The following is a 12090-nucleotide window of genomic DNA, read 5'->3' as shown; positions in this document are numbered from 1 at the left end:
TGTGCCACATTTTCCCTATCCAGTCTATCGTCGATGGGCATTTGGGTTGGTTCCAGGTCTTTGCTATCGTAAACAGTGCTGCAATGAACATTCGTGTACATGTGTCGTTATAGTTCTACTATAAGGACACGTGCACACGAATATTTTTCGCTTTTCCTATCTTTTGGCTGACAGCATTTTAAATTTTATTGTTTTCTTATTAAATATTATTTTCAATAGATTTTTTTTGTGTGGTATGAGTCTTTGTCTTGCAAAAAGGCCCTGAGTATCAGATGATAGTTTTTGAGACTCTTCTGTTTAAATATCATTTTGCCTCAATTAAAATTCTAAATTTAAAATTATATTTTCCCTCAAGACAAGATGAAAGCCCCTCTCCTGTAACTGTGGAGCTAGACATATTTTGAAATAAAGAATCTGGAGGCTTCAGAAAGGCTGTTTAGTATATATATTCTAAATATTGTCTTACTAGAAACTCCAGTGGCATATAAATACTCCAAAATCAAAAGCAGTAATATTGCACAAAACATGTGAAGGTTCACATTTAAGTGAAATAAAGATTATACATAGCCTACCGTCACCTCCAATCTCTTTTCATTTTGCAAATAAATTGTGTTGTCACACTCACAAAATAAGTCAAAACTTTCCATTAAAAATTTTTTTTTGGTTTCGTAATTGATATGGAAATTTAGACCAGCATTACATAAAAATGACTCCATTGTCCTGCTTCAGACAGTTTTGCTACTGAGAATCACTCTCAATCTGATTCTTGAATCTTTGTAGCTGATCTATTTCTCATTTCTGAGGGCTCTCAGAGTATTTTTGTTTATTATATCCTTCAGTATCACTATAATGTGTTTTTGTGTAGATTTGCCCCTCCTTCTTTGGAACTTTTCAATCCAAGGACACTCATGTTCTCGTAAGACGGAAGCTAACAAAGGAAGCAATTTTTTTTTTTTTTCTTTGAGACAGTCTCGCTCTGTGGCCCAGTCTGGAGTGCAGTGGTGCAATCTTGGCTCATTGCAATCTCCACCTCCCAGGTTGAAACGGCTGGGACTGCAGGCACGTGCCACCACGCCTGGCTAATTTTTTGTATTTTTTTTTTTTTAGACAGGGTTTCGCTCTTGTTGCCCTGGCTGGTATGCAATGGCACATTCTTGGCTCACCGCAGCCTCCTCCTCCTGGGTTGAAGCGATTCTCCTGTCTCAGCCTCCCAAGTAGCTGGGATTGCAGGCATGTGCCACCATGTCCAGCTAATTTTTTGTATTTTTAGTAGAGACGGGGTTTCACCATGTTGGCCAGGATGGTCCCGATCTCTTCACCTCGTGATCCACCCGCCTCGGCCTCCCAAAGTGCTGGGATTTCAGGTGTAAGCTACCATGCCTGGCCCAGTTAATAGCCCCAGAAATTTAAATATCTTGGTTATACAAAAGGTACACAAAGACATCATTCATAATCTTAAAACATTCATTAACTTAAAAAGAAACTGGAATCCATACCATGCACTAAGTGTCATCATGGAAGTGCACAGATGTTAAAAGGCCAAGAGGAGTGACACTCTGTCCATAAGAGGATTCTAAAATCTACCAGGAGACAAAGCCACAGCTGAGTCTTAAGTTTGTATGGGAAGTAGTCAAAGAAAAAAATGTGGGAATGGCTTTCCAGGCAATAAGAAGGAACAAGCAAAGTCATGAGGCACGAAGATGTAAGGCGTGTTGTATCTTTGTGGAGCAGAGATACGAGGAATACGAAGGTACCAGAAGTAAAAATGATGCAGCTTATTCAACGCTCTCTGAGACAGTACAGGAAGCAAGGAATTTTTGGAAAGAAAAAGGAGAAATAATAGAAGGATTTCAGTGGAAGAGAAGTGCGGCTTATAGAGAGAAAGCTGGCTGTGTGAAAAGAAATAGACAAGTCTGAAAGAAGAAAAATAAAACAGCTAGTGAAGTAATTCCAGTGAATACATGTTGTGATGCTGCACTGGAAAGCATGCGGATTTTCAGCAAAGCGACGGTTTTATGGATACGGAAAACAGAAGCCATGGTCTAGCACCAAAGAAGGGAGGATGCTAATGAGAGCCAACTAGGGAAGATTCAAGAATAGGGTTGGTGCCCCAGCGTGAAACTGTGGTGCTGTAGCAGAAGGTTATTCATGTAAGGTGGGAGGCTGCAGCCCATTTACATATAGGCCGCTTCAGTCATAGTGGGAAGATTTAAGAAACAACAGGCAGGCTTTGGGGGATGGGCTCCAGCCCCAACAAAGGATAGAAAGAGAAACCAAGTGCTTTGACACTGCATAGCCAATACTCTAAACACTGAGACAATTGTTTGTTCTCAGACGTCCCTCTAACACATGGAACCAACTCCACTATCCTCATTCAATGAGAAGAATTTCTTAGACATTCCTAACACAGGAGTTTTTCACTCAATTTCTCCAGTAGCACATTCGGTCATTAAGTCCTTCTTTATTACACATATTCATGAACAACTCTTTCATATGGGCCACTCACTCACACAGGCATTCGTGTTCTTTTTTTTTTTTTTTTTGAGACGGAGTTTCGCTCTTGTTAGCCAGGCTGGAGTGCAATGGTGCGATCTCAGCACACCGCAACCTCCATCTCCTGGGTTCAGGCAATTCTCCTGCCTCAGCCTCCCGAGTAGCTGGGATTACAGGCACGTGCCACCATGCCCAGCTAATGTTTTTTTGTATTTTTAGTAGAGACGGGGTTTCACCATGTTGACCAGGATGGTCTCGATCTCTTGACCTCGTGATCCACCTGCCTCGGCCTCCCAAAGTGCTGGGATTACAGGCTTGAGCCACCGCGCCCGGCCCGACATTCATGTTCTTTTAAATGGTCTGTATATATGTGTAACACTGTATGCCATTTTTCTCTTGTAGGCTCACTTATATCTGCAAAGATGGGGAAAAAATACAAGAACATTGTTCTACTAAAAGGATTAGAGGGCATCAACGATTATCATTTTAGAATGGTTAAGTCCTTACTGAGCAGCGATTTGAAACTTAATCCAAAAATGAGAGACGAGTATGACAAAATTCAGATTGCTGACTTGCTGGAAGAAAAGTTCCCAGGTGATGCTGGTTTGGGCAAACTAATACAAATCATCAAAGAAATACCAACACTTGGAGACTTTGCTGAAACTCTTAAAAAAGAGAAGTTAAAAGGTAATTGGGAAGAGGGAACACCGACTCCCTGCAGCCATCCCCAAATCCTTCCCAACCTTGATTAGAGCCCCACCCTGTTACAGTTGATATGTGTTTTCTCCAGTTTGTGACTCAACAGCTGAGACAATGCTGGTACCTCAGATGCCAAGAGTTGACGATTTAGTGCATTCCATTACTAGTGTGCATTGATGTATTTCAGAGTTTGTGTTTGGGATTAGTGGAAGAACAAAAGTGAGAGGGAGTTGAAGGGGGACTGAGACTTCCAGTACATTAGAAAGATTATATGATGATAAAATCATAAAAATTGTTTAAATTCAAGATATACACATTTAACCAATTAATGTATCTGTTCTATTGAGACTATTTAACCCAGCATTACCCTGTATAATTTTTAAAAATGCAGTACTTAAATGTGAGACTGCCTCTCAGAAATATGATCTCTCCTCTGTTGCATTGAGTTAAAAAAAGGATTTTAAAAAGTCTAAGTCCAAAGTAAGTATATCCTGCCTCATGGAAACCTTTCACTGGTTTCTATAATTGGAATAGCTTACCTGGGGAACGTGACCAAGCAGTCCGCGTCATGGAAACAGTTGTTAAAACTTTAAAAATTTTTAAATTTTAACTTGGGAAAGGGTTGACCGAGGCACGTGGAGTTCAGAGCACAGGAAGCATGTGCTCAGTGCACAGGGGCGGAGTGAGGAAAGTGCAGAGGAGCATGATCCGTGCCGGTCTTGTGACTGCTGGTCTCCTTGAGGCCAGGCTGGGCTAACGCGGTAGACGTAGACTAAAGCACAGCTGAACCCTCAAGCAGGAAGTGAGAGCAAATTGTGTTGAAACTGCTTCAGCTGTCGGAGATCGTTCATGTATCTTCCTTTTTTCTGCATTGGTTGTGAATAAAATTGAATGTATTCCAGCACAAGGACAAACCCCATCAAAAAAGAGGAAGCAGGAAATGGATCCTGCTGTACCTGCACCCTCCGCAATCAGCACTGTCAAAGCTAAAGGAGCAGAGGCAACTCCTGGAGATCAGGTAAGCTTCAGGAAGAGGAGCAAGATTCAAGTCCCGCAGAGGAAGTTCTGTATGGCTCTTCCACTCAACCTCTCGAGCAGACAGTTATTTCTTCCTGTTTCCCATCAAGCTTTAGATTTACCAAATTGTATGATAATTGATCATCTTATTGATGATCAAAGGAGTGAGCCAAACACAAAAGTAAACATAATGCCAATATATATAACATATATGTGATATCTTTGTTCTGGTAGAGAGGATTGTAAGCATGAGAAAAGTAAATACTTTGTCCTAGTTTATAAAAACCTAATTTTTCTAATCCCAAGTCAGCACGTCCCATAACAGAAATAATTTGAGAAATAATGTGCATAAGATTCTCCTCTTTGTTTAATGAAACTACCTATTCCCACATCTCACAGCTGGCCAGAGATGGGCAGCACCCTCTCAAGTTTACAAGAAGCATCTTGTTAGGTATCATAAAACTGCTACCCAATAATGAAAATGTGCTCTACTTCAATTGGCACTGAAAATGAATAACAGAAAAATCAAACTACTTGCAGAAAGGAAAAAAAAAAAAGTCTGAAACCAAAAAGAGTAAGATGTCGGAGGAGCAGATACAGCCTCCCTGTCCTGCTGGAGCCAGCGTGTTCACAGCTGTGGGCCATTCCCCACTTCCCCAGCCCTCATCATCAGCTCCACCCAACGCTTTCTCCATCGAGGTACGCTCTTCCTGGTCCCCCTTTGCTTGGTTTTCTTCAACCCAAAGTACAGGAATGATTTCATCTGTTACTAAATTGCGTCAATAATTTACTAGTTAATCGAATGTACGTATTGAGAAATTTTAATCTATTGCATCTACAGGGATACTCGATGAACTTGGCATTATCTCTGACTTCAGGAAGTTTTCTGTCCTGTATTGTGTGGGGAAGGGAGAGAGAGCTGTGGAGTACACAACTGTCAGCTGTGGGCTCACCGTCTACTGCTCTCATCTCCTTCATACCACTTCCCTTGGCTCACTGTAGTATCCCATGTCAGACCTCTCCAGCACCTGCTAGTTTGTGAATGAGGTCATCCATGCCTTCAGCACTTTTTTTTAATAGATTAAACAACCTCCCCTTCATTAAAAGTGTTGTATTGCAATCCAAGGAGACCAAGATGTTCCAGAGAAAAGATATTGAAGGAAAGCCACTGTGAGCCCCAGGTTTCTGTTAGTATGCTAGCAGCAAGAGCCCTGACACTGAGAAAGGCTACGGTGGTGGGAATGCACTGTAGTGTCTCCAGCCTGAGCCGACTGGGATGATGGCATTCTGAGGGGTTTAACGTGTTCTCACCTGCTGTAAGTTAACTGAATCTTAGGCAGGGACACTATGAGGTGTGCTCTCAAAATTGCCTTGTCTACACTGGTGATAACTGAACACTCTTAAAGTCTACAGTTTGTGGTGGGCACCACTTTTCATTTTAAGTGTCATTTAACTTTGTCTATTTTTAGGCTTTAGCACTTTAAGCTGGCAAGAGAAATAGTGTAATTCATTATTTCATTCTAAAATTATTTATTTTTTATTTTTGTTGTTGTTTTTGAGACGGAGTCTTGCTCTGTCACCCAGGCTGAAGTGCAGTGGTATGATCTCGGCTCACTGCAACCTCCGCCTCCGGTTCAAGCGATTCTCTTGCCTCAGCCTCCTAAGTAGCTGGGATACAGACGCCCGCCACCACACCCAGCTGATTTTTGTATTATTAGTAGAGTCAGGGTTTTACCATATTGGCCAGGCTGGTCTCAAACTCCTGACCTCAGGTGATCCACCTGCCTCAGTGTCCCAAAGTACTGGAATTACAGGGATGAGCCACGGCGCCTGGCCCTAAAAGTTATTTTAAGGTAGTTCATGACAGTTTTTAGTATCCACTGGTCTTGTGTTGCTCTTACGCTTTACTTCTTAAGGATGATTTTGTTTAGAGAAAGGTCGTCTTTTCACCATATGGTCTCCTCTATGACTTCCTCTTGCTATTATACCAATTTAAGTTATCTTCTGCCCTGGCTAGCCATCCCTCTCTACCCTGACTCCAGCTCTAAACATCTCTGCAAGTTTTGGGGTCCTGTGTTATCACTGAGGTCACTGAATAGCAGTTCTGTATTTCTCAGTTAGACATTTTTCTTTGTTCTCCTGTGCTGTCATACACAGAGCCCAAAACCAGTGGTCAAACGTCAGGTAACTGCCAGAAGAAATGCTCCCAAAAAGGGCCCAATGATAGTGAAGGTACTGAGTGCAACAAAGCCATTTGGATATGAGACCCCAGAAAAGGAGAAAAAAATGATGTTTCATGCTACAGTGGCTACACCAACACAGTTCTTCCACGTGAAGGTTTTAAACATCAACTTGAAGGAGAAATTCAGTGGCAAGAAAATCATCGCCATATCAGATTATTTGGAATATGATAATCTCCTAGAGGTCAATGAAGGATCTTCTGTATCTGAAGCTGGTCCTGACCAACAGCTTGAAGTTCCAAATAAAATCATCAGCAGAGCAAAGGAAACTCTGAAGATTGATATTCTTCACAAACAAGCTTCAGGAAATACTGTATATGGGATATTTACACTACATAAGGTAAGTCCTGTTAATTGTTTTGTTTCATTTTTTCACCAACACCTGACATTAAAAGCCTTGATGTGTGAGATGAAGCTTTGCCTATAAACTGGATGTTAGAATCCAGGACTCTCAAGACTAATGACAGGTGGATAAAGCCATCTCTGAAGTTATGACTGGGATTGGGGGACCTGTTAATGTTTCTTTCCCATGTTCTCCTTCCCAGAGCATTAAACTTTAGTCTTTACAATGATTGAGAAACCTTAACTTAAGATTTTATCACTTGTTATTATCTATGCTAAGTCCAATGACCAAGGACAGTGTGAGGTCTAGATCCATACACACATAATACTAAGTTTATCCCTTTGACTATTATCGCTACTGTAGTAAAAATCACATTATTTTCATTTTGATTGAAGTATTGTCCTCCAAGGCTTGAGTTCTGGTTATGACAGAGCAAGAAATGAATCGACTGTTCATGCCTGAAAAACAAATGCAGGAAGTAAGCAAGACAATGTCCTGACCAAGTAAACTAATTCATCAAAAATAAGTTGAACAATTGAGAAATATGAATTTTGATGATACTTGGAAAATCGGGTAATCTAAATTTGTCGTTTATATATAAGTAACCAAAAAATAGAGCACAGAGTGCTTTTCCTGATATGTTCTTTTCAAATTCATGAAACAAGTTAGTATGAGACTTTCAACCCCCAGCTCCAAAAAAATCCATCCTCTGCCATTGATTCAAGCAATTTCTTATCTGATTGATAGTTCACTACTCATTATATTTGTTTTCTGGAACAACTCTTTATTTAACCTGAATTACTTTCTGTACACACTCTAAAAGAGATGATTTTTTTCATATATTTTTTTTTTTTAAATAAAGATGGGGTTTCACCGTGTTGGTCAGGCTGATCTTGAACTCCCAACCTCAAGTGACCCGCCCACATTGGCCTCCAAAGTGCTTGGATTACAGGCATGAGCCACCACGCCCGGCGAGATGATTCTTATGTACCCCCTTCTAGAATGATGAGTAACGAGCAAAAAGCTGGAATGGTTGAGCTCAAGGACTTGGGTTCAGGAGGGGGTACAAATACTGGAAGAGACTCAGAAAATGCAGACGGTAGAAAAAGTCATTAGAGAGTTACTAGAAGGTTGCTTTTTCTTACAGATACCTCATAATTCACTGAATAAGTAGTTGTAGCGGACCAGAGGCCCCAAAAGGCTATCAGGGGTTTCAGATTCTTCTGTATCAAGGCACGTTGGGAAGTATAGCTGCCCTGGGGGTAAAAACAATAGAAACTAGAAAGAAAGCTCAATGTTCTAGACCTGTTATAGAAATACCTCAGACATGAAAGACTTAAACAAAAAGGATACTGAGGGAGAGCTCTCTGCAAAGATCTGGCCTCCTATACATATCTGCACTAGGAGTTGCTGTCCTGTATCTTGCTTAACTCTCTTACAAGGGAGTTTATTCTATATGTGGTTGTTATTAATTACATTCTCAGGAACAGAATATTGATTTTCTATTACAGAAAGAAGTAAATGAAAAACAGAAGAGTACAACCTATGAAATTGAGGATGACAGAGGAAAAATGGATGTAGTGGGGACAGGACAATGTCACAATATCCCCTGTGAAGATGGAGATAAGCTCCATCTTTTCTGCTTCCGACTTAGAAAAAAGAACCAGATGTCAAAACTGATTTCAGAAATGCATAGTTTTATCGAGGTGAGAATTAAATAGGTAAATATTAGTTTTCCAAAGTGGAAATGATTTGCTTTAAGTTTTGGGAAAAACAGATTTGTGGATGTTTATTTTTTTTTTTTTTACAAAGCCTAGCAGAAGGCACGAGAAAACAGATGCTGTCCTTGTACTCACATTTTATTTATTTATTTATCTATTTGGATGGGATGATATGATAGGAAGGATACAATTTTTAAAAGAAAGAAAAGCTGACCTTAATTGAAAAAAATTAAACTCTCAATTTTACATAAACTTTTATGTGATTGTAGGGTTGGGATTTAAAATTACATGTTCTCCATTTGTGGACTGGAAAATGTTGTGTGTGTGCATGACACTTTGTAGTTTGTAACATTAAAATACACATGTATTTAGTGATCCATAAAATTTCCTAGCTTGAAAATTAAAATTATTTGCAAAGATCAAAATTATGTTTCACAGGCAAAGGTTTATGCAAAGGAAGCTCTCCAATTTGTTAATATGAATTCAGGTATTCACTTGTTAAGTTTCCTTACAGCACATGATTTTATACTGTTGCCATTTTGAATTTGTTGTTGTTGTTACAAATGGTAGCTTTGTTTAGGAACACAGTAGTTCAGCTAAATTATTTTAGTAATTACTTTTTTTTTTATTGTACTTTAAGTTCTAGGGTACATGTGCAGATCTTGCAGGCTTGTTGCATAGATACACACATGAGATGGTGGTTTGTTGACGCCATCCTCCCGTCACCTACATCAGCCATTTCTCCTAGTGTTATCCTTCCCCAACCTCCCCGACTCCCGCTGTCCCTCCCTTAACCCCTCACCCTGCAACATACCCCAATTTGTGATGTTCCCCTTCCTGTGCCCATGTGTTCTCATTGTTCAACACCTGCCTATGAGTGAGAACATGCAGTATTTGGTTTTCTGTTCTTGTGTCAGTTTGTTGAGAATGATGGTTTCCAGATTCATCCATGTCCCTACAATGGACATGAACTCATTGTTTTTGATGGCTGCATAATATTCCATGATGTATATGTGCCACATTTTCTTTGTCCAGTCTATCATCGATGGGCATTTGTGTTGGTTCCAGGTCTTTGCTATTGTAAACAGTGCCACAATGAACATACGTGTGCATGTGTCTTTATAATAGAACAATTTATAATACTTTGGATATATACCCCGTAATGGGTTTGCTGGGTCAAATGGAATTTCTATTTCTAGATCCTTGGGGAATCGCCACACTGTCTTCCACAATGGGTGAACTAATTTACACTCCCACCAACAGTTTAAAAGTGTTTCTATTTCTCCACATCCTCTCCACCATCTGTTGTCTCCATATTTTTTTTTCCCATTTATTTATTTTATTGTATTTTAGGTTTTGGGGTACATGTGAAGAACATGCAAAATTGTTGCATAGGAACACACATGGCAGTGTGATTTGCTGCCTTCCTCCCCATCACCTACATCTGGCATTTCTCCCCCTGCTATCCCCCCCCCGGTCCCCCCCCCCCCACCGTCCCTCCCCTATTTCCCCCCAACTGACCCCAGTGTGTAGTGCTCCCCTCCCTTTGTCCATGTGCTCTCATCGTTCAACACCCGCCTATGAGTGAGAACATGCGGTGTTTGATCTTCTGCTCCTCTGTCAGTTTGCTGAGAATGATGGTTTCCAGGTTCATCCATGTCCCCACAAATTACCCAAACTCATCGTTTTTGATGGCTGCATAATATTCCATGGTGTATATGTGCCACATTTTCCCTATCCAGTCTATCGTCGATGGGCATTTGGGTTGGTTCCAGGTCCTTGCTATTGTAAACAGTGCTGCAATGAACATTCGTGTACACGTGTCCTTATAGTAGAACGATTTGCAATCCTTTGGATATATACCCAGTAACGGGATTGCTGGGTCAAATGGAATTTCTATTTCTATGTCCTTGAGGAATCGCTGTCTCCATATTTTTTAATGATTGCCATTCTGACCAGCGTGAGATGGTATCTCAATGTGGTTTTGATTTGCATTTCTCAAATGACCAGTCACAATGACCTTTTTTTCATATGTTTCTTAGCCTCATAAATGTCTTCTTTTGAAAAGTGTCTGTTCATAGCCTTCACCTACTTTCGGGTGTGCGTGTTTGTTTTTTTTTCCTGTAAATCTGTTTTAGCTCTTTGTAGATTCTGGATACTAGCCCTTTGTCAGATGAGTAGCTTGCAAAAAGTTTTTCCCATTTTGTTGGCTGCCGGTTCACTCTAACGATTGTTTCTTTTGCTGTACAGAAACTTGCAGTTTAATTAGATCCCATTTGTCTATTTTGGCTTTTGTTGCGATTGCTTTTGGTGTTTTAGTCATGAAGTCCTTACCTATGTCTATGTCCTGAATGGTATTGCCTATGTTTTCTTCTAGGGTTTTTATGGTGTTAGGTCTTATGTTTAAATCTTTAATCAATCTGGAGTTAATCTTAGTGTAAGGTATAAGGAATGGGTCCAGTTTCTGCCTTCTGCACATGGCTTGCCAGTTTTCCTAACACTATTTATTAAACAGGGAATCCTTTACCCATTGCTTTTTTTTTGGTCAGGTTTGTCAAAGATCAGATGGTTGTAGATGTGTGATATTGCTCCAAGGCCTCTGTTCTGTTCCATTGGTCTATATCTCTGTTTTGGTACCAGTACCAGGCTGTTTTGATTACTGTAGGCTTGTAGTATAGTTTGAAGTCAGGTAGTGTGATGCCTCTTCTTTTTATTTAGAATTGTCTTGGCTATGCAGGCTCTCTTTTGGTTCTACATAAAGTTTAAAGTGGTTTTTTTCCAGTTCTGTGAAGAAGGTCAATGATAGCTTGATGAGGATAGCGTTCAATCTATACATTACTTTGGGCTGTGTGGCCATTTTCACAATATTGATTCTTCCTAACCATGAGCATGGAATGTTTTTCCATTTATTTGTATCTTCTCTTATTTCATTGAGCAGTGGTTTGTAGTTCTCCTTGAAGAGGTCCTTTACCTCCTTTGTTAGTTGTATTCCTAGGTATTTTATTTTCTTTGTAGCAATCGTGAATGGCAGTTCGCTCATGATTTGGCTCTCTTTAAGTCTGTTATTGGTGTATAGGAATGCTTGTGGTTTCTGTACATTGATTTTGTATCCTGAGACTTTGCTGAAGTTGCTTATCAGCTTCAGGAAATTTTGGGCAGAGACAATGGGGTCTTCTAAATACACAATCATGTCATCTGCAAATAGAGGCAATTTGACTTCCTCCTTTCCTAATTGAATATGGTTTATTTCTTTTTCTTGCCTGATTACCCTGCCTAGAACTTCCAACACTATATTGAATAGGAGTGGTGAGAGAGGGCATCCTTGTCTATTGCCAGTTTTCAAGGGGAATTCTTCCAGTTTTTGTCCATTCAGTATGATATTGGCTGTGGGTTTGTCATAAATAGCTTTTACTATTTTGAGATATGTTCCATTGATACCTAGTTTATTGAAAGTTTTAGCATAAAGGGTCACTGAATTTTGTCGAAGGTCTTCTCTACATCTATTGAGATAATCATGTGGTTTTTGTCTTTGGTTCTGTTTATATGATGGATTATGTTTTTTTTTTTTTTTTTTTTT

At 39.9% G+C, this 12090-nt stretch overlaps 1 protein-coding gene across 2 annotated transcripts in view; it reads left to right on the top strand.

Moving 5' to 3' along the window:
- The window catches only part of IFI16 (interferon gamma inducible protein 16), a 37190-nt gene that overhangs the window by 2195 nt on the left and 22905 nt on the right, over positions 1–12090 (top strand). Inside the window, exons 2-6 of one of the 2 annotated variants that reach the window (XM_017503683.2) lie at positions 2896–3180; positions 4095–4210; positions 4750–4908; positions 6367–6789; positions 8304–8498. In XM_017503683.2, coding sequence (XP_017359172.1) covers positions 2916–3180; positions 4095–4210; positions 4750–4908; positions 6367–6789; positions 8304–8498 — 1158 coding nt within the window. In that variant the 5' untranslated portion in view covers positions 2896–2915. The remainder of the gene's footprint in view (positions 1–2895; positions 3181–4094; positions 4211–4749; positions 4909–6366; positions 6790–8303; positions 8499–12090) is intronic. The other variant, XM_017503684.2, reaches the window with a different exon arrangement.

This window comes from Cebus imitator, unplaced genomic scaffold, assembly GCF_001604975.1.
Source record: "Cebus imitator isolate Cc_AM_T3 unplaced genomic scaffold, Cebus_imitator-1.0 Scaffold313, whole genome shotgun sequence".
Taxonomy (NCBI): Eukaryota; Metazoa; Chordata; class Mammalia; order Primates; family Cebidae; genus Cebus; species Cebus imitator.
Note: the sequence above shows the minus strand (reverse complement) of the source record. Positions and strands in the feature narration are given on the sequence as shown.